The sequence below is a fragment of the Arachis hypogaea genome, chromosome 6 (genome assembly GCF_003086295.3).
Source record: "Arachis hypogaea cultivar Tifrunner chromosome 6, arahy.Tifrunner.gnm2.J5K5, whole genome shotgun sequence".
Taxonomy (NCBI): domain Eukaryota; kingdom Viridiplantae; phylum Streptophyta; class Magnoliopsida; order Fabales; family Fabaceae; genus Arachis; species Arachis hypogaea.
The window spans coordinates 108,751,006-108,773,157 of record NC_092041.1 but is presented as its reverse complement, the minus strand read 5'-3'; the positions used below and the strand labels follow the sequence as shown (position 1 = coordinate 108,773,157).

Here is a 22,152-nt window from a genome sequence, read left to right as displayed (position 1 = left end):
TTTAATTTTAAAATTTTAATATTTTAACATCTCTAAAAAATAAAAACACTAAAAACTAAAAATTTTAAAGACAAAAACATTTATACATAAATTACCGCCATTTTAATTCAATAAATTTGCTCCTCCTAGACTTTTCCTACAATAATTTCAATTTTCAACATTACCCAAATGTAAATAAGGGCTTTAACCCTGTTGACTCCTTTATCTTCTCATTCTTCTTCAAGGACATCACTGCATGCAGCCTCTCTATCACCAGTCGAAGAACAGCCACCGCCGCTGGCGTAGCCATCGCTAAGTAAGTGAGGGGTCGTTTTCAAGTTCATCTTCGTAGCCCCCATGTTCTCATCTCCTCGTTTTCTCCTTCACAGGACTGCTGCTGCCTCCCTCCCGTTACAACAATCGAAGAACCAAGCTGCCGCCTCTACCTGTTGCTGTCGACGTCAACCACCAACTCGCCTCTCCCCTGTTTTCTCCCCTGTTGCTGGTACTTTACTGATTCTGTTCATTTTTTTTGGTCGTGCCCTAATCTGTGGATTTGGTCGTGACCTAGCAATAGGACTTTTCCCTTCTCCTGATGTTCAATTACTGTTGTATAATGCTTAAATCAAATTTGTATCTTTGAAAGGTGTATTTGTACTCAGAACCTCTTAAGCTTTTGTTTTGTTTGGGTGCTTTGATTTGGAGAAATTAAAGTTTGAAAAGAGACAAGTTACTATTTTGCTTGGTTCGTTATTTTCTTAATGGTGTGAAGTAGTAGCACTGATGTTGAAGAAATCCTTTGTCTTTGTGACTTTGTCCTATATTCAGGGATTTGCCATCTGTTTTTGGGAATTATTAATGCCATCTGTTACATGGGAGTTAATTGTAGTTTATAGTTAACAGGAGTAAGAGATTTATGGTCTGAATAATTCTATATACACATGGATGATCATGATTGAAAGTCATCATATAAGAAGTTACATAGCTAGATACATGCATGATCCTTTTGAAAATTTATATGATGGTTTGTTCCAATCTTTATTAAGATTTAACGGCATTAATTTTATCTTCTTGCTCTTGTTATAAACCATATTGGTCTATCACTCACTCTCTCTCTCTCTCTCACAAAGGATTAAATAATATTGATATAGCATGGTTATAATGCCTAGCTATATGTGTCTCTCTGAGAATGAGAAACAAACTTTTGTCAAATTTGTCCTAATTAACTAAGTCATTATATTACTTTAGATTATGTGTTCATGTTAGTAAATCATTCTTCCCCTCTTATCCATGACAACACCCAAAAAAGCATCATAGAAATCATACACAAACAAATTCAACTTATAAATAGAATATTTTTTTTGTCACACTTTTTCTCCTTCTATTATATTTACATTGTAAGGTTAAGGGTAATTTTGTAGATTTAAACATGTCAGTCTCTAGTTTTAATTCGAACCAAACAAGATACTGAGACATAATTCAATTCTATACACTTTATACACCAAACACAATACTGAGACTTATTTTAATTTCTATCTCTCTGTCACAGTCTATCAGTCTCTGTCTTGCTACCAAACGCTATCTAAAACTTTTACAAATCAATTTTTTTATTAAAATAAATAATTAAATTAATTTTTTATTATTTACATTTTTAGATAATTTAATCTCTCAACATGTTATTTTATAGAAAAGAAAATTAAAATGAGTTCAAATTTGTGGCTTATGCTCGGTTCATGACTCATGATTGATTTTAATTTTAGAGACAAAGAGAAATCAAATCACGGGTAAAAAGAGGGAACCAAACTCCTCAACTGTTTAATCACCAGATTCTGGTTAGCTTCATTAACGCTTCTTTCCTGATTTGATTTTATTGATGCAATTACATTTATCTGATGCTAGGTTTGGAACTCTTGAGTGATTTGGTTGCGCATGAACTCCTTTCTCCACTTTTCTCATTTTGTTTTCTGCATCGATGTTTGAATTCTGTGTTTCATTGCTATTGAATCGCCATGGTTGATAGTTTCAACGATGTTCTAATAATGACTTTGATATTAATTAGTTCTGAAGCTTTTCATATACTCCTATGATTAAATCTCGTTGCAGTTTAATAGATGAAAAGCAACAGCATATTTTAGTGAAGCTGTAGATTCAAGAAATGTAGTACAGGAATCTTGGGAAAGTTTTTTGCAGGTTTTTACTAGGGTAATGCTTTTTTTTTTCAATTATTATTTAAAAAAATTGAAATGAAATGTCTCTTTCTTTTTGTTCGTTCATTGTTTTCTGTAGTTTCGATGTAAAATCTTGGGTTTTTTTGTTTATTTTATTATTATTTTTTAAAGGTTGATATATGGGATGCAGAGAAATGACTGTATTCACATAAGCTGATACAAATCTATTTTTCTTTCTTTAATGTCCGTGTTCTGATCTTCGGTATCTTGGGGAGTTCTTCTTTCAAGGTGTTCATGTTATTTGGCCAAACAAAGATGGTTTCTGTGTTAACTAACTAATTCAATTTTCATGCTAAAGTTCCTCTTTTTTTATATAGATGTTGTCATAAATGAATATTTTGGTTTGTTTAAGAGGATAACTTTTGACAGTGTATTTGATTTGGGGGGCATTATAAGAAATGGATGAACTTTGTAATGGGGAAATGTGTGTGCTTCCTGTGTTCATTTTGTATCTCCCGGCAAATCATTGGTACTGTCTTGAGCTAAAGAGTTCAGTTTTGTAATTAGTGAACCTTGATTGGTTACCTCGGTTGATCTATTTATACTGTCTTGGCAAGAACTACATTGTTTATCCCTGATTGGTTATTTCCAAGGCTAATATACCTCGATCTAGTTATGTTATGTTGTTGTGCTAATTCATATAGGAGTTTCGGGTAGTCAAACATATTATGATTTCTAATTGGTAAGTGGATTGAGCTTTTTATAGACTATAGTTGTGCAGGAGCTATTTATAGTTGTGACCCGTGAACCATCAACTTGATGTGCTTTTTTTAGCACAGTCCATAATCACAATTCACAACTTGAATGGCTAATGGATCTACCGCCTCTACTTTTAATAGTATGCAGTGACAACAAAATCTCATTTTATATACTGAGTAGACTTTGCTCGTAACAATATCCCCCACCCCCCATTATATTAACATAAGTAGAAAGAATATGATTCCTCCTTTGCAGAAATAATGCTTCATGTGTTTGATGAATACTCTTTCGAATTGTTGGTTTCAACCAAAGTTGCATAATCACTTTGCTCTAAGAGTTTTGTTTTGTTTTTTTGTTTTTTTTTTTGTTGGGGGGGGGGGGGTTCTTTTTTCTAATATTTCAATGCATTGCGTAGTCAGAAGTACAAAAAGGAACATAGTAAGGTTGATCCGTACTCAAGCTTAGATGGGAAAGGAAAGCAGTGGTAATATGGAACAGTGGCTGAATAAGATGGCTTCAGAACCGTACTACCTGTTTCATTTCTTATGTTTCTTCTCCTATTTGGTTGTTCGTAGCTCTGCTGTTCAAGTGTTAACACCTCAGCTCACCCTAAGTCTTCTTCGTCGCGTATCTCTCTCTCTCTCTCTCTCTCTCTCTCTCTCTCTCTCTGTTTCTCTCTCTCTCTCTCGTTTGGTTCTTTACAAATTGCTTAATTCTTGCATCTCTCACATTTACTTGCAGGAAATATTAACAGTGTTAGTGTTTGCCGTGCTGGTTGCCTTGAAGGTACCTGCTACTGAAATCAGATAGAATTTGTTATCTATTTTCAAAATTATTGCATCGAAAGTATATTGTCAATTTGTCATATTACTCGAACATAAATTGAATGCAATGATTCATTCAACATCAATATCCAGAGCTACCTAAGTTTACAAGATGAAAGAACTAGAATGATCCAAATGAAACAATTATTGAAGGAAACAAATTGCTTTCGTATGAATTCTTCGCAGAAAAACATCAGATTGTGAATTGCAGGATCTAAACATCAACTGTCTTGTGCAATTGTACCAAATAGTTTGAAAAGGTGTAAATGACTCCATTAACATCTAAATTTATGCGCAAAATGCAAACCATTAAAAGGCTCATCAAACAAGTATGTGATTTGTTGGTACTAAGAGTACCAGCTGTTCTAACCCTTGAGAATGCCATAAGTGAAAAATTCCCTGTTTTTATAGGAAAGTAAAAAACTTAATGCTGCTATTTACAGATCACGATCTCACTTTCTATTACCTTTTTAAGTAACTCTCTAAATTGGCTTTGTTTCTGAGGGGCAATGTAATTTTTTTATTTGAACGAATATGGTACATCAACTGGTGTCTCACATACCACTGGTATGACATTTGACTTGTGTATATTCAAGTATATCTCTTTATCCCGTTGCAGGCAGTGAGAGAAGAAACATGGGAAGCATTTATAGCTGATATTCTTTTTCTTGCCAAGGTGATGAGGATTGATGCATTTGCAAAAGCTTTTTACCTTTCTTCTTTGATCCAATCATTTCACTTCCCATTTATTTTATTTTATTATTTTTAGGGGGTGGAGGATCTATTTGACTTTTAGATAGGTCATGATATAATATTTGTCAGCAATTAAGGTGCTTATTGTACTGTAGACCATGCATATTGTTTGCTGCACAATATCTGTGGCTTCATCTTTTCTACTTCTCAGCTTCTATCATTTTCATTTTCCAGATTTGTCTTTTTGCCCTTGCCTTTACACTGGATCGCCGCATAGCTCTTTGGTATATTCTTGTATTTCTAGGTGGGTAGTTTTCGTGTTACGCTGAGCTTTTTAAGTATATACTTCTGGCCTTGTAATTGAAATTTTGTTCACTCCACATTTCTTCCTGGAATTCAAGTAAGCTCAAGTATGGCAGCTGCTTATTTTCCCTTTTCTTTTTGTAGAATGCAACAACTTATATACTTTCCCTTCAAATATATTAACCAATAATACAGTTTTCATCTGTTTAAAATTGATTATAAGTCCAAGTAGTTCGTTGGATGATTATTGAAAGTTAATTATCGATTTTGTGATTCACACTACCATGTTGTATTGCAGTGATACATATGCTAACACAGCAACCTCCATCTGAAGGACTAGGTACTGTTAAAAGGGGTTGGGTGATTTTCCTTATATGTTTTAGCTTTCATTATTTTACAAACTTCATAGTAGATGAAAGTATCAAATATATACAAGAAATCGTTCTCGTTTAATGTAGTGGCTAATGTTATTCTGTTTCTCTATAATCGATTCATCCAGGTGCCTCTACCAAGCTAACACCGTTGCAGTTAGAAGGCCTGTTGACAGAGGGGAGCACATCAAGATTATGGCTAGTAAGTACCGCCAATTGAATGAAAATTCTTTATGAAACTCTTAACTGTTAAAGATCTGTGACGGGTTAGTTATATGCACATTGATGATAACCTCATGTATACAAATAAAGCTTGTTTGGGAATGATAACCATATGTACATAAAGCAAAAAAAATTCTCTCTTAACAATTTACTTCCAAACATGTGCTAACTTTGTTCTTGGTATAGATGACATTGATGGCAATCTTGAACAAACTTAGGAAGCTTGTTGGGGAAAAAGAACTATGATTATACAATCTAATACCATTAAGAAAAAAATTCTCCTCTTTATCACATTGTTGTGGTGTTAAATAAATTATGTGAGTGAAAAGGAATTATGTTTTTGTACCTTGTCATTTACTAGTTGTTTATGTTTAAATTCTTAATGCATGAAACACCACCCACTGTTGTTGAAACTTGAAAGGATTACATCAGAACTGTTAGGAATGTTTCCATGCCATTCTTATATTTTAGAATCTCTTTCATTGTCCCAAAAATTATCCATTTCTTACTTCCATGAACTGGCAGGTAGAATTTTGTGCTTCATATTCATCTTCTTGCATTCGCTCAAGTCGGCATTTTCCTGAGCTCTCAATTACGTATGCTTCTATTGCCTTTTGACTTAAATCGACACTGTGTAGACTGGCCTGATATGAGCTGTTTTTATGCCTTCACACTCTCTCTGACAGATATTCAAACAAAAATTTATCATTTGGGATAGTTGATCTCGGACTCTTTCCAAATGCTGCTGAAAAATTTGGAATATCTCTTGGTGGTAAATAATATTGATATATGACATCTATTTTTTCTCTCTCAATTTAAACATCAAATTGCGTTCTGCTTACTGTTATCGGATCGATCTTCAGTTATTTTATCAGAAATATGGCATTTTATGAAGTCTTCTGATTGTCAGGATTCATGGGCCAGCTACCGACGTATATCTTATTTGAGAATGCTGCTGAAGTTGCACGCTTTCCAGAGTTGGATTTTGAAGCAACATTCTTTAACCCTACAATTACTAAGGTATATTTCTCTCTCTCACACACACTTATACTCAGATTTTGTGAGACTTGAATTGCTATTTTGAATAATCACTAGAACATAATGTAATTGTAAGATAAAGGTCAACTGATCCATCTATCCTTTTACTTTAAAACTGTTTTCCTTAATTTCATTATGTCATATCACTTGGTGAGTGAGTATTTGAATATTCATCCTTTGATTTTGGGTAGAATGAGAGTCATTTTGGTAGTTCCTAATGCCCTGTGATCATTGATTATCATTACTAAAGAATTTGATCATACCATATGGGTTATCATATACAGGGCTTTCTTTCTCGGCATTTCGAGCTTGATCGGCACCTTCTCGATTATGTAAATGGTAAATAGGCAACTGCACTAAGGCTGCGTTTGGAATGAAGGGAAGGTTGAGATAGACAACTAAAATTTTAAGACATTAGTATCTTTTTGAGATGCACATTGAGACAGTGAATTCTAGTATCACAGATCTATCTGTCTTCGCCTCAATGCAATAGAAGATATTTGCGTTATAAGATATTTATATATTTTGTATTAGGACACTAACCAAACACAACCTAAGGCTACATTGAATGCCAATTTTTTAGGCTTTGTAATTTGACTTTTTAATTAAGGTTCAAATCCAAATATCCCAGTCATTGGGATTTGTTGATTTTAGAATGTTAAAATTGGCTTTTTTATAGAATTGTCTGATATCACTTGCTACTCAAGCATTTCAAATCCAATGCGACACAAATTAATAACGACTATTACTATCTTGCCATTGGTTGCTATGTGCTCTGTTTTGTCTCCTATTGATATTTGTTGGGTTAATGGTTAAATTAGTTTCTAAAAGATGAGTTTTTTTTTTTGAATTTATTTCTAAAATTAATCAAATTAATCCTTTAAAAATTACATATTATCATGTTTGTCCTTCTATCACTTCAATGTTAATTGAATTCTAAATAACATACATGATATCTAGTATGTTTAATTGAATACTAACAAATATGTTTATAAGAATCTATCGATTCTCTTTTTTCCATTACATAAACCTTAATATGTTTATAACCCAAAAGGAGATATGGGAGGATTAGTGGCTGTTTATACACTGGCCCAACACTAAGGCTCAGGTCCAAATACACCAAAAGGCCCAATCCAAAGATTGGCCTTCGTTATTCACCGACCTCTTTAGAAGAGGTCAGACTTAACACAGACTTCTTTCCAAAGAAGTTGGGCTCAAGAGATAGCTGGCAGATAACACTTATTCAAATAAGTAACTGCCCCTAAAATCTCTCAACCCACTTCCAGAAGCCATATCCCAACAATCCCTAGATAAAGGGACAGTTATCCACCTAAAAAGGTGGCACTACTCCAACGGTGGTTATTGGATCACCACTATAAATACCCTGACACCCCTCAGGTATCTCTAAGTTCCAATACATTCTAAACCTGCTTAACCCCATGCTGACTTAGGCATCGGAGTGTCTTTGCAGGTACCACCACCCATCTCTTGGAACACACAACTCGGAGGCGGCTCCCAGACGTAAACCAAGTCGAAGACCACACTCCTCCAGCGCTTGGGCCTCAAACAAGTCCAACCACCGTCTGGTTCTAGGTAAGCTCCGGAACATTGGCGCCGTTGCCGGAGACCTGGAGCTCAACTCTTGATAATGGCGGATGATCAATAACATAGTCAGACAACCACTCGACATGAATAAGATGCAAGCATGTTAAAAAGAAGCTGGAATACAGTTTCTATGGATACCAGAAATCCCGTAAAAATTTTTCACAATGGGCAGAGGATATCAAATAGGGATGATGATTCTACTTCTACAGTTAAATTGAATTAAAATAGAAGAAAGCACCGTCCCAAGGCCATTGTAGAAAGCAAACCAAGATGAACTCGAAAGCCAATTGAATAAAAGAATTTTCAATTCAGAAAATTCAATTGGCAAAAGAAGTTACGTGAAAAAAAAAGACGAACTCGAAAGCCAATTGAATAAAAGAATTTTCAATTCAGAAAATTCGATTGGCAAAAGAAGTTACTTGAAAAAAAATGAACTCAAAAGCCAATTGAATAAAAGAATTTTCAATTCAGAAAATTCAATTGGCAAAAGAAGTTACGTGAAAAAAAAAAGAGGAAAAGGGAACGTGACTAATCCCAACCTCTTCGTGAAATAGGATGGACAATGACATCTGTGCCAACTCACAATCTCGGAAAAATCCATGATACCCACTCATGAAATGGAACAGTTGCATGTTCCAAATACACAGCATCAGCCAATTTGAACGCAACCCAATCCGACAACGGAGTGATGAATCCAGTTTTTTCTTCAGTGGATTCACCTGTCAATTACAACAGTGAATAACACAAAGAATTCTCATGGTACATCTTTCGTTGGTTGCTCACAAATTACATCACTGCCAATGAATATGGAAAGAAATATTCCTGTGGTAGAATTTGATGTTGTTTGCACACCAATAAAGATGGATGTCTTCCAGGAAGAAAACTGGAATCCGATCCAAAGAAAAAAGAAAGTCGGGGTGACAAAGGCCCAGTCTTCATTGGAGGGAATGATAGTCAGACTTTTCTTCAAAGGTCGGATGAGCCGGGAGCTCACAAAGAAAATCCGACCTCTTTTAGAGAGCTCACGAATAAAAGTCCGACCTCTTTTAAAGGTCAGACTTTACAATAAGGTCGGATGAGTTGGGAGCTCACCAAAGAAAATTCGACCTCTTTTAGATAGCTCATGAAGAAAAGTCTGACCTCTTTTAAAGGTTAGACTTTACAACAAGGTCGGATGAGCTGGGAGCTCACAAAGAAAATCCGACCTCTTTTAGATCCCACGAAAAAAGTCCGACCTCGTTTTGGAGTCTGTAAAAAATCCGACCTCTTTCACGATCAACTCTACAATAAGGTCAAAAACCTCGAAGAATATCAGAAAGAGATTCCGACTTCTTTTAAAGATCAGAGTCTACAATGAGGTCGAAAACCTCCAAGCTTAGAAAGAAAGTCCGACCTCTTTCCAAGCTTAGAAAGAAAAATCCGACCTCTTCTAAAGATCCAAGCTTATGAAGATAATTTGACCTCCTCTGAGGATTCAAGTCTACAAATAAAAATCCGACTTCCTTTAAGAGCTTACAAAGAAAAGTCCGACTTCTTTCTTGAGGTACAACTTCGAGAACCAGATCCCAAGCATAAATGGCCATGAGAAGGTCATACGAAGAAATTTCTCAACTGACAACCTCGTCTTGATCCAAAATGACATCGGACCAAAAAGATCCAACAAAGTCACTTAAGACTTGAAAAAGAACTACTACAACATACTCAACTTACTCGAAAACAATCTACCTAGATTGTGCCATGTTTACAACAAAAGGGATACTACAGCTAGAAAGCGCACCTTACTCCTTAATGCACACTTTTTCTGACTTGAAGTGATGAGATCCAAAGTGGCGTAAGAAGTTATAAATGCAAATCGTGGTCCGACCTCATTAAGCCACTTGTACTAAATCAAACTGGCAAGGGGCAAAGCCTAAAACGAATTGCACAAATAACTTAAGGACAACGTGATCATAATCAAACATCAACACGAAGAGGATGTAAACTCGACGTTACAACAATTTGTTTAAAACAAATTGAGAAAGGATGGCGATTTATAAGAATGCCTCCTCAAGCCAAGAGATAAGTATCCGACCTTACTAAGTTGACACAACAAGTATAAAACAAGTTATCCGACCTCCCAAAAAGAGAGTCCAAAATAACTTGTAAAAGTCACATAGCAACAAATAGTAAGATTCAAGAATGGCATGAATGAATACTCGAGTCCGACTTTATGAAGCTCGACCTCGAATAGGAGCACTGGCTTATCATGAAAGCTAAGTCTAAAATTATTAAAAACTAAAGACAACATTCTACAATGATACTAGAGCACGAAAGAAGAACGTGACCCCCTTCCAGAAACCTGAGAGCAAACTCAGATAAGGAAAGAGCTCTTGAGACAAAGGATGGCTACGAGATTCGCCGCAAAAGACCTCATCTTGATAAGAAAAAATATCAGGCTACTGAGTTCGGGCGAATGAAAGCTGACAACAAAAAGGATAGGACCCTACAAGATTACTGAGATCTTAGGAAAAGGTTATTACAAGGTGACCGACTTAAACAGCACCGAGCTACCAAGGTCGTGGCATGCTTGTAACATGAAAATGTACTATAGCTAAAAGCGAACTCTACTCCCTGATGTACTCTTTTTCCAACTTCATGATTTTTCCCAAAAATTAAAGGATTTTTTCTGAAGAAGGGTTTTTAACGAGGCATCATAGTAGAGACTAAGGGATCATAGATAGTGAAAAACCCTTAGTAGCAGTAAAAGTACCTTCGCAAATAAATAAAGATCTTTTATCTCTTATAAATTCCTTCTCGTTTTTCTTTCTTTCTACGAAACGCGCCGACTTAAGCTCGACAAAGCGTGAAAATCCCATGAACCGACCTAGATAGTCGTCAGGATAAAATGACGAGGTACAAGTCGGTGTAAAGAGGTTATAAAAGCCGATCGTAATAAACTCGGAAATTATCTGACTTACAAGTCGGAAAAACCGAGAAAAAAGGAAACGCATCGCAGAAATAACCTAAATCATAAGAGCTCAATAAATCAAAAATTGAGTATAAGGAATACCAAAAAGAGATCAAGAAACCTATTGAAAGCACTAAGGCAAAAGGCTGTCCCGAGTTGTTAAGGAAAACTTAACTTAAAGAAAGGGACAGTCAGTCAAGAAAAAGGTTTTTCAAAACAAAGATCAAAAAGGTTTTTTCTAAGATTACTGAAATCTTAGAAAAGGGCTACTACAAAGTGTCTAACTTCGAGGGTGAAAAACTACCCAGGTCGCAACACACCTCCAACATAAGGAGATAAAACAATTCCTTATGAAGATTGATTTTCTACAATTAACACACACCAATTGAAGCTCGATAAACCACGAAAATCACGGGCCGATCATATAGAAATCGCCTGGATGAAGCGACGAGGAACCAATTGGTGGAAAGAAGTTACATATGCGAATTGGAAAGAAAACACCTCGAAACAGCTCGGGCCAAACGGGTTGAAAAAGTTGTGTTTAGAACAAGTCGCAAAAGTAACTTAACTAAATATGCCCCTTGAGGCATAAATACGATCTAACAACTCGATCCACACGGATAACAAATGGATCGTACAAAATCTCAAGCCCACAATTTCATCTCTACAAGTTCTAAAAATAAACGACCTAATCGTATAAAATGGAACACTTTCACAAAAACAAGTTGTTCCAAGAAAACTCGTTCTAGCATTCACAACAACATAAGGATAACTTGGATTAAACGAGTTATGCCAGTCAACCATATTTTCAACGAAATTGTGTTAAGCACAAGTCGTGTCTATCTAAAAGCAAAGCTTTAAAAGTGATTTGTATCAAAATGAATCATTTCAACCAAACGACTCGTATAGAAACGAGTTAAAAAGGAAGGATTGTAAACGTTTTTGAACAAAATCAAAACATAAAAACTATCCTCCAAAACAACTTGGATAAAACAAGTTGTATCATACACAAGGACGACAACCTTGTAAAAACTAGAAAGGGGAGAGAATAAGCATATAATCCCTTCACCTAAGGCGCCAATTTATACTCGACAGAGCGCAAAAATCACGAGCTGGCTTTTTCAATGGTCGCTCGGATAAAGCGACGAGGTATAAATTGGTGTCCAATGGTTATAATACGACTTGATGATTTAAAACAACTCAAGCCCATGAGTTGAACAAAATCGAGTAAAAAATAACCATATGATCTAAGTAATTTGTATTAAAATAAATTGCACAAAACAACTTGATATATAACGAGTTGTGCTTCAAAAAAGTGACTTGTATAAAAAACAAGTCATCTAGAAAACTCAGAATGAATGAGTTCAACAAAAAAAGGCTTCATTCGAAAATCCTTTCTGCTTGATTGCTTGAGTCCGACTTCATAAAACTCGACCTCAAGCAGGGGCATAATGGATAAAGCAACAAAGTCCGATGGTTATAAAGATGATCTGATAGTTTAAAAGGACTCAAAATAAACAATTTGTACTTGAAATAAGTTGTGAAGTCCTAAAAAACAGCTCGAATTTAAATGAGTTGTATGAAATTAGATCAAGAAATAGCCACGTTTTAATTAAACGATTTGAAATGAAACAAATCGTAAGACCTTAAAACTACTCGCATCGAACGAGCTAGATGAGGTTATACTAAAAAATAATTACGGGTTTTGAAATAAACGATTTGTATCAAAACAAGTCGTAAGAAATCAGAATAAGTTTCAGAAAGGTGATTTGTATTAAAACAAGTCATGTATCCTCAAAACAACTCGAATTGAACGAGTTGTACGAAACTAGGACAAGAAATATTCTTTGGTTAAGTAAGATGTGCTAAAACCAATTATACAGAGTCTACAAGCCCGAGTTTAAATACTCGAATCCAACTCTTAAGAAAAAGAGATTGAACTCGAGTAGGGGCACTGTTCATACACTGGTCCAACACTAAGGCTCAGGTCCAAATACACCAAAAGGCCCAATCCAAAGATTGGCCTTCGTTATTCACCGACCTCTTTAGAAGAGGTCGGACTCAACACAGACTTCTTTCCAAAGAAGTCGGGCTCAAGAGATAGCTGGCAGATAACACTTATTCAAATAAGTAACTGCCCCTAAAATCTCTCAACCCATTTCCAGAAGCCATATCCCAACAATCCCTAGATAAAGGGACAGTTATCCACCTAAAAAGGTGGCACTACTCCAACGGTGGTTATTGAATCACCACTATAAATACCCTGACACCCCTCAGGTATCTCTAAGTTCCAATACATTCTAAACCTGCTTAACCCCATGCTGACTTAGGCATCGGAGTGTCTTTGCAGGTACCACCTCCCATCTCTTGGAACACACAACTCGGAGGCGGCTCCCAGACGTAAATCAAGTCGGAGACCACACTCCTCCAGCGCTTGGGCCTCAAACAAGTCCAATCACCGTCCGGTTCTAGGTAAGCTTCGGAACAGTGGCTATGATAATAATTTACTACCATCAGTATCTATTTCCGCTCGTAAGATACATAGAGCAAATGCATATTTGCATGGATCAATTGATGAAAAAAATAAGTATAATGTTTGAGGACATAGTTGGGAGCCAGAGAAAGTTATAACTTTTTTTTAATGTATTTTTTTATTTTGTATTTTTTAATTATTATTAAAATATATAATTATAGATGTTATATATATAATTATAAATATTAAGTTAAATAAGATAATTTTGTGTTATTCTCTTCCTAATATTGCTCATAGTAATATAAATATTGGCTATTAATTATCTGCAATAGAATGATCTATTTATTCAAGTGTTATGATATTTTTAGCAACTAGATATTTCGTACTTAATGATGAAAAATGAGAGGTGATTAAAAAAAAGGACACAGATCAATGTAGAACATGATATCAGGGGGCCAGAAAATAAAATAAAATTGACAAAATAGATGGAAAAATTTCCCGATCATTTGTCACATTATTTGAATATTATTATATCTCCTTAGATAAGCAATATATTCATTCTTTTTTAGGAAATGGCTGCCAGAAACGTATAAAAGGTTCATTATCAGCTTTTAAATGTTGCAAACTGTGTTCTTTCACAATAGGTTTTTTTAGTCACCAAAAAAAAAAATCAAAATTTTCAATTAGCATCAATCAAATAATTTAAAATTGATTCCATTCAATCGTTAAACTTACATAAATTAAAAAGGCAGGTACAAATTAAATAAATGTAGATAAAGACAATAACAAATATACTGAGGAGCAGAACTTGTTCAAGCTAGTTTTCATAGCAATTTTTAATTCTTTTGGAGATAATTTTTGAGCCTTGGCCAGGGTATGTTTTGTTGAAAAAATCGTCTATTTCTTTCATTCTTTAACATATTTAATTCTTCAATTGCATGCCTCTTCTTTTTTTTAGTTATATTTTCATGGAGAGAGTTATCGGAGGGAAGTACAAAATTGGTCAGAAAATTGCAAGTGGCTCATTTGGTGAAATTCATATAGGTCTTCTGTTATGTTCATTTTCTATTTTCTATTTTCTCATTGCCATTTGTTTTATTTATTTAATTTATTTAGTTTTTTCAATATACTTGCTTACATTATAGTTTGTTTGTTTAATTGTTTCATTGTATTTATGTAGGGTCACATATTGAGAATGCTGAAACTGTTGCAATTAAGATGGTGAGTCTTATTTTACTTCCCATGTTACATCAATGAAAATGGAAATAACCGAGTAAATTTCATTGTTCAAAGATCATGAATATATATAAACTCACTATCTTTTGTGTTTTCAAATTCGAGTTATTGTGTCAACGAGTTATAATTCAAATAGTATAATCTCTCATTCTTCACCTAGAGGTCTCGACTCTCGAATTTGTCTCACTCCTAATTTTAGGAAAAAAAAAATCTGAGTTATTATATTATTATATGATGATTAAAGAAGCAAAGTCCTAATATAATTAGGATATAGTTTTTGGTATATGGTTCAATAATGTTATCCTTGTAAAAATTTTGAGTAAGTTGCAAATGTTGGATGAATAAGTAATTTTTTTAATAATATTTCATTTTCTCTTTTTTTTTTCATCACATAAAATTTTTTAGAATAACACGAAAGTTATAAGTTTAAATAAGCTTTTGGTTCCTATAAAATATCTATTTTTTATTTTGAACCGTATAAAATTTATAGTTTGGTTCTGATTTTTTTTTAATTTAAAATATCTCTATTTTAGTCTTTATTATTATTAGCTATTTCTTGTTTTGTAGGAGAATAGGAAAACCAAACAACCACAGCTACTTTATGAAGCTGAGCTATATAATCTTCTAAAAGGAGGAAGTGAGTTAACCATAAAAAATATTAATTAATTATTATGATATCACAATATTTTCCATGAATTTTTTATTGCCTTTTTATTCTATATGATATGTATGTATATATTTTAATTTAGGTGGTATTCCAAGAGTGAAATGGAGTGGCACTGATAAAGACAACAATGTTCTAGTTCTTGACCTTTTAGGACCAAGTCTTGAAGACCTTTTTTACTATTGTGGAAAGAAATTTTCATTAAAAACCGTTTTGATGTTGGCTGATCAAATGGTAATTAATTAAAATTCATTTATATTGGTTAGTGTCTTAGTGAGGTTTAAGGTTTCCACAAAGGAAGCCTTTTCTCGTAATTAATTGAAAATAAATTTTCTTGCATATATAATTGTGGAAATTTAATTTTGTCTCTAAACATTTCCTGCTTCTAATAATCAATTCAATTGATCTAATTTAATTTAATTTATTTTTCATTCAGCTTACAAGGATAGAGTATTTGCATTCCAAGGGCTTTTTGCATAGAGACATTAAGCCAGATAACTTCCTTATGGGTCTTGGCAGAAAAGCAAAACAGGTATAATTTTGTATAAATTATGGGATAAAATAATTTGCTTTTTTTTTTAAAAAAAAATATATATTTTACACAGACCATATGATTTCGCACGTCTTTTTTCTTTTTGTGTGTCTTCATACTGTTTGTGTAGGATGTATATTAAAAAAATAGTTTAATTATTCTATTGATTTTGTAATTTTATTAAATTTTTAATTAGATTTTTATGTTTTTTTTAAGTGAGTCTCTATATTATTTTTAATTTTGTAATTAGATTTTTTTTAGTGTAAAAAATATTAGAGTTAATTGAATATTTTTTGATAAATTAAAGATATATACAATTAAGAACCTAATTAAATTTTGTATCACATATTTTTTGAAAAAAATATTCTATTCATTTTAATATTTTTGACATAAAAAAGACTTAATTATAAAATTAAAAATAATATAAAAAATCAATTAAAATATATATATATATATATATATATATAAATTTAATTACAAATTTAATAAAATTATAGGAATTAACAAATTAAAGTAATTAAACCAAAAAAATTTACTCCAACAACATACTTCAAAATTGCACCTAAAGTAAAAAGAGTAACTTTTGTCATGCTTTCCATGGCATACATATTAGTGATTAGTTAAGCATACAGGTTTATATGATTGATTTTGGACTTGCAAAGAGATACAGAGACCCTATCACAAATAAGCATATACCTTGTAGGTATGCTTCTTTATTATTATTTTTTATTGAGTTTTATTACTTTATTAGATACATAATTTGAATTGGATTTTATATATAGTATATTTTAAGTTTAGTTATTCCGTTCAACTCTATAATTTTATTAAATTTGTAATTAAATTTTTATAATTTTTTAATTAAATTTTTATATTATTTTTAATTTTATAATTAAATAATTTTTAGTGTAAAAAATATTAAAATTAATTGAATATTTCTTTGTAAATTAAAAATATTTATAATTAAAAATTTAATATGTATTTTGAAAATAATATTCTATTATTTTTAATATTTTTTATATCAAATAACTTAATTATAAAATTAAAAATAATATAAAAATCTAATTAATAATTTAATAAAACTATAAGGGTCACAGAATCATTAACCCTATATTATTTTAGGATTAAGTATGATTTTGGTCCCTAACGTAGAGGTCGAAAATCGATTTCGTCTCCAACTTTTTTTTGCCACAAAATGATCCCAAAATTTTAGTTTGTTTTAAAATCATCCTTTTTATCAATTTTATTTTTTTTGTTACTAAATTATCTCCTCATTAAAAAATTATAAAATAAAATAAATATAAAAAAAGAAAGAAAGGGAAACAGAAGGAGGGGTGGAGAGAGAGAAAAAGGGGGCGCAAGAAAGGGGGGAGGAGGGAGGAGGGAGGAGAGAAGGGGGATCGCCATATCGCTGCACCATCGCACCACCACCAGCTTCTTCTTCTTTTTCTTCTGTAAATTGGATTTTTTGTGAAATTTTTGAATTTTTTGTGAAATTTGTTGTGGAATATTGTTGTTGCTGAAATTTGAATTTGGAATATTGTTGTTGCTGAATTTGTTGATTATTGTTCAAAGTGCATGTTGTTTGAATTTTCTGATGATGATGATGATGACCATGATGATAATGGTGGTGGTGGTGGTGGGTTCTTGTTTAGCTTGGCCTTATGGTTGATTTGGTTGATTTTGGAAAAAGTTCTAATGAAGATGATGATGACCACGATGATAATGGTAGTGGTGGTGGTGGTTCTAGTTGGGCGTAGGCTTCTGTTTTGGTGGTAGTGGTGGTGGTTGATTTTGGGCTGAAGGGAGAAGGGTATTTTCGTTCGAACGACGATTTTAAAACAAACCGAAACTTTGAGAACTATTTTATAGCAAAAAAAAAAAAAAATTGGGGACGAAATCGATTTTTAACCTCTATGTTAGAGACTAAAATCATACTTAACCCATTATTTTATTATGCGTTCTCTATTCATATATGTATGTATTGTAAAGTTTCCAATTACTCAAATCAAATTTGACACTTTCTCCATCTTAAATAAGAAATTTCGTTCCCAATGAGTTATAACTTAACTTAAATGACATAATCTCTTTATATTCATCTAAGAAGTTATGGATTCGAATCTTCTTATTTTTTATAAAAAAAATAAGAAACTTCGTTTAATTTAACTTATAATTTCCATCAATTTATAAGAAGTACTTAATTTGGGCTCCAAGTTAGTTTTCTTAATATTAATAAATAAAAGAAGTATTTTTGTTTCTTTATTAGCTTACACTCTAGAGCTTTTAATGGAATGAAGTATAATATTCCAAAGAAATTGTTGGTTGATTAATTCTCCGTATTTTTTGTACTTTACCTGTTTAAATTCATTTTCCATGTTAGAATTATTACTTAATAATACTTTTATCTTTTACCACACATGACAAAAAAATCATCAAGGGAAAACAAACTTTTAATAGGGACTCCCCGTTATGCTAGTCGCAATACTCATTCGGGATTTGGTAAGTAGAAATATCAAAACCAATTTTATCTTCTTTATTTATTGTCTATAAATTAATTCATATATGATTTTTACTTCAATTTAAGTAATTTGTTTCTTCAGAACAAAGTCGCCGGGATGATTTGGAGTCTCTTGGTTATGTTCTTATGTACTTTATAAGAGGAAGGTATATATCTTTTATTAACATATTGATTTCATAAAAAATTAAATGTAATTTTAATTAACTATTTCAATTTTTTATTTGCATTTTATTAGCCTTCCTTGGCAAGGTCTACAAGCTCCAACAAATAAACAAAAATACGACAAAATTTGTGAAATGAAGAAATCAATTCCAATTGATGTAGGTGCATTTCTTCCCATTCTATTTTGCTTTAACGTTTTAATATATATACTTTTAGGTTTAATAAAGTTAAAAATGCGAGTTAATAATTTTTTTGTTGTTCTACTCTAATGTGTTGAGCTTTCTTTGTTTAAAAAAAAAACTTTTTTTTTTACTTCTTCCACCCTAACATGTTATGATGTTAATAATATTATTGAAGCTTACTATATATCTTAGACTAAAGTTTGCGTTTGAAGGAGTACCTATCATTGAGATATTTTTTAAATTATTTTTCTTTTTTAAATTTTGTTATTAGATACTTTGCAAGTCATGTCCTGTGCAGTTCGCATCATACTTTCGGTATTGCCATGCTTTGACATTTGATCAACGACCAGATTATGGATTCTTGAAGCGCATGTTTCGTGATTTATTCAATGCTCAAGGTATTTAATTTTGTTGCTTATCATATCTGTGGCTCATTATTGCTTTTTCTTTTATCAATGTTAAAATTATTACCTTGCATTTTATTAGTTATTTTAATTACTCTCATTTAATTTGAATTTAATTCATAGCTTTGTGTGTGGTAGATGTTATTTCCCTCCCCCCTCTTTTATTTTTATAGCTACTTTTTAGCTTGTTCACTACTAAAAGCGTTTTTTCCCTTGAAAAGCCTATGAAATTTTTAATTCAAATATAAATAATGACAACAAATTTTTATCCTATTAAATGGGACGCTTACATGAATTAATTAATAAAAAAATAAAAAATATCAATGATCACAGAATTTATTATTTTTAATTAATAATTAATTATTATTATTTAAAAAATTAAACTAAAATATATTATTATATTAATAGATTAAAAAAATTAAATTAATAACTAAAAATATTAGTTTAAAATAATAAATTTTATTAGTAATTGAATATTTTTTAAAATTGATATCATTGTGTTCTTTTATATATTATGTTTATATTGAGACATCATTTAAATTAAAAAAAAAAAGAGCTTTCTTGCTAGTAACTTGTAAGTACTTCAGCCCAAACCGCCATTTTCTCTATTTTTAATGTTAGTTTATTGTTTATCGGTTAATATATATATATATATCCATGTAATATTGTAATATCACAGTTTTCTTTGTTAGCACTTAGCATTGTAATAAAATCTTTAAATTTTGTTTTCTGGCAGGATATGATGATTTATTTGACTGGACCATTCTAAAATATCAGCAAATGCGGCAGACAAAGACGTTAATTGAATCAAACGTTAGTTATGCTTAGCTTGGCCTACTTTAATTTAATTTATTTTATTTTAATAGCAACTTTAGATGAATAATATTGCTTGTTACGTGTTGTATATATCATGGTTTGTTTCTGGCAATTTGTAGCCTCCAATAATTGCTGTTCGTAGCAATCTACAACCAAAGGATGGTGACAACCAACAAGGTATGTAATCAAGTGTTATTATTCACAAATTTTCACATCATCAAAATATCCCAATTCTCACCTTAGCTTGAATTCTGTGGATTATAACTTTTCAGACTAATATCCCAAATAGGTTCACCAGAATTTTCGTGAAGGATTAACGTCCTACAAATTTTAATAATCAACGATTCTTAATCAAAGATGATTAATATTGGACATGTTGAGCCTTTGGTAGCTTTGGTTAAGAGATAGAGACTAAAAGACAGAGATTAAGAAACAGAAATAGAAATAAATTTTAGTATTTTATTTGGTGTAAAGTGAAAGATAAAAATTAAAATAAGAATAAAATTCTAATTTAATTTGTACAAAAGATAAATTGAAATTAATTAATTGAAATGACGATATTTTAGGTATAAAATGTTATTAAAGTTTCAGTCTCTATTTCTAAAAATTTCAATCTCTTATGTCCTCATTTTTTTAAAAATATCAATATCTCAAAACAAACGCTACCTAAATAGTCTTTTAATTAATGTTGTCACGGTTATATACGTGTCTGTTGTTAACGTGCATGACGTGTTTAATTCGTGATTTAACACATGTATATAGCTATCAGCCTATCACATAATTAATTGGAAGACAAATCGAAGTTAAAATCTAACATATCCAATGTTAATAATCTTTAGAAATGTATTTAATAGTTAAAACTTTTTAAAACGTAATCTACTAATCTTTACCAAAAAAACTTGTGTGAAAATATAAAATATACAAATTAAAATTTCAGTGATGTTACGTGACTAAGTTATTTTTTAATTAAGTTTAATCAAATAAATTAATTTAGTAATTTATTAGTACAATAAAAATTAACTAAAAAAAGAGATAGCACATAAGAAAAAAATATAATTAAACTTATTTACAAAAATAATTTATTTACCTAATATTTCAAAGGTTCATGGTACTGTGCTAAACACATGGTGATAGTTTTAAGTTTCTTTTTCAGGAGTTAGTGATGTTACTGAAGATATTGTGGCAAAACCATCGGTTAATACTGATCATCCTCATGTTATCATAAACAGCAAGAAATCTAATGTTCAGAAATTTAACGCCAAGGTTCCCATCGAAAAACATGTACAACTCCTATATGTTTCAAATTTATCCACTGTTTTCTTCCATCTATTCCTCTTTCAAATATAAACGAATTGAATACTCATTTTTTTTTCTACAAATTTATTTCTTGTACATAGAATTATTTCTGTATAACAACTTAAGCTTACAATACAGTAGAAATTATTAAGCCAGAGAATTAATTTATCACAAGACAGAGAATTAATTTCGATTAATTTTTTTATCTTTTTTAAAAAGATATTTTGAATCAATTTGTAGTGAACTGAAATTATTAATTTGATGAGTTTGATGATTTTTAATTTTTGCAGACAGAGAAGAATAATGATTTATCTATTTCCAGCAGTATGCCCAGAGTGTTGATAGAAAATGTTTCAAAACTTAGAATTCCAGCAGAAGCCTCAAATCAGGGTTGTGTATCTGCCAATAATAACTATGGTAACCCAAGAACTTCTGTACCTACGTTACGTAGAACTTTTTCAACAAATTAAATTAGTGTGTCAAAAAAAAAAAAACTATAATTTCAACCTGATGAACTGTGTCATTTTATATAGGGAAAAAGGGATTAATTTTATTAACTAACAATTAACTATTAAGTAATGATTGAGAAAAAATTTAAAAAAATAAATTGGCTAATTATTGGATTTAGAACTTTAGAATGTTTATTATTAATATTTGATAAAAATACTCCTATTTTTATATTGATTTTTCATATCTTCTATAAACATACAAAATCAACTATATTTATACACATTGCTTCTTCACATATATTTGGTAATCTGATATCGACATTTTAAATTTTTTTCTCAATTATTTAATAAAATATAATTTTTGTCTTATATTTTTTAAGACAAATAATGTAAAAAAATATTAAATAATAAAAAATTATATTTTATTAAACAATTGCAAAAAAAATTGAGAAATTCACTCGCATTAGTTTCAGAATAATTGGACAATCAATACATAATAAACAATTTATAATTT

General features: G+C 31.5%; 2 protein-coding genes across 19 annotated transcripts; both read left to right on the top strand.

Annotated features, from left to right (window-relative positions):
- The first annotated feature begins 138 nt into the window (after positions 1 to 138).
- Positions 139 to 7,005, top strand: LOC112755568 (uncharacterized). Of its 17 annotated transcripts, none has more exons than XM_072197581.1 (14): positions 139 to 295; positions 369 to 484; positions 1,742 to 1,811; positions 2,083 to 2,181; positions 3,326 to 3,533; positions 3,648 to 3,692; positions 4,350 to 4,406; positions 4,658 to 4,727; positions 5,025 to 5,066; positions 5,226 to 5,299; positions 5,845 to 5,915; positions 6,006 to 6,091; positions 6,230 to 6,339; positions 6,642 to 7,005. In XM_072197581.1, the coding sequence occupies exons 5-14, from the start codon at positions 3,372 to 3,374 to the stop codon at positions 6,702 to 6,704; spliced, it is 780 nt and encodes a 259-aa protein (XP_072053682.1). In that variant the 5' UTR covers positions 139 to 295; positions 369 to 484; positions 1,742 to 1,811; positions 2,083 to 2,181; positions 3,326 to 3,371; the 3' UTR covers positions 6,705 to 7,005. The 17 variants fall into 17 exon arrangements, with proteins under 17 accessions (XP_072053682.1, XP_072053681.1, XP_072053689.1 ...); XM_072197580.1 differs by having other exon boundaries at positions 3,322 to 3,533; XM_072197588.1 differs by having other exon boundaries at positions 1,740 to 1,811; positions 5,226 to 5,303; positions 5,849 to 5,915.
- Positions 7,006 to 14,071: 7,066 nt separating this feature from the next.
- LOC112755567 (uncharacterized) lies at positions 14,072 to 21,764 on the top strand. 2 transcript variants are annotated; one of them, XM_025803740.3, is made up of 15 exons: positions 14,072 to 14,256; positions 14,341 to 14,426; positions 14,563 to 14,603; positions 15,186 to 15,255; positions 15,368 to 15,516; positions 15,719 to 15,814; positions 16,447 to 16,517; positions 18,249 to 18,310; positions 18,412 to 18,475; positions 18,565 to 18,649; positions 18,945 to 19,071; positions 19,814 to 19,890; positions 20,013 to 20,070; positions 21,047 to 21,156; positions 21,480 to 21,764. In XM_025803740.3, the coding sequence occupies exons 2-15, from the start codon at positions 14,351 to 14,353 to the stop codon at positions 21,657 to 21,659; spliced, it is 1,266 nt and encodes a 421-aa protein (XP_025659525.1). In that variant the 5' UTR covers positions 14,072 to 14,256; positions 14,341 to 14,350; the 3' UTR covers positions 21,660 to 21,764. The 2 variants fall into 2 exon arrangements, with proteins under 2 accessions (XP_025659525.1, XP_025659523.1); XM_025803738.3 differs by having other exon boundaries at positions 14,073 to 14,256; positions 21,047 to 21,174; positions 21,480 to 21,700.
- Positions 21,765 to 22,152: the final 388 nt, after the last annotated feature.

Excerpts from the sequence above, each read along its gene's own strand:
- LOC112755567 (XM_025803738.3), top strand. The coding sequence starts at position 14,351 with ATGGAGAGAGTTATCGGAGGGAAGTACAAAATTGGTCAGAAAATTGCA. Across the intron at positions 18,650-18,944 it reads AGAAATCAATTCCAATTGAT|ATACTTTGCAAGTCATGTCC; the intron begins GTAGGTGCATTT and ends TTTTGTTATTAG. Across the intron at positions 19,891-20,012 it reads AGACGTTAATTGAATCAAAC|CCTCCAATAATTGCTGTTCG; the intron begins GTTAGTTATGCT and ends GGCAATTTGTAG.
- LOC112755568 (XM_072197584.1), top strand. The coding sequence starts at position 3,372 with ATGGGAAAGGAAAGCAGTGGTAATATGGAACAGTGGCTGAATAAGATG. Across the intron at positions 4,407-4,657 it reads ATATTCTTTTTCTTGCCAAG|ATTTGTCTTTTTGCCCTTGC; the intron begins GTGATGAGGATT and ends TTCATTTTCCAG. Across the intron at positions 5,067-5,225 it reads ACCTCCATCTGAAGGACTAG|GTGCCTCTACCAAGCTAACA; the intron begins GTACTGTTAAAA and ends CGATTCATCCAG.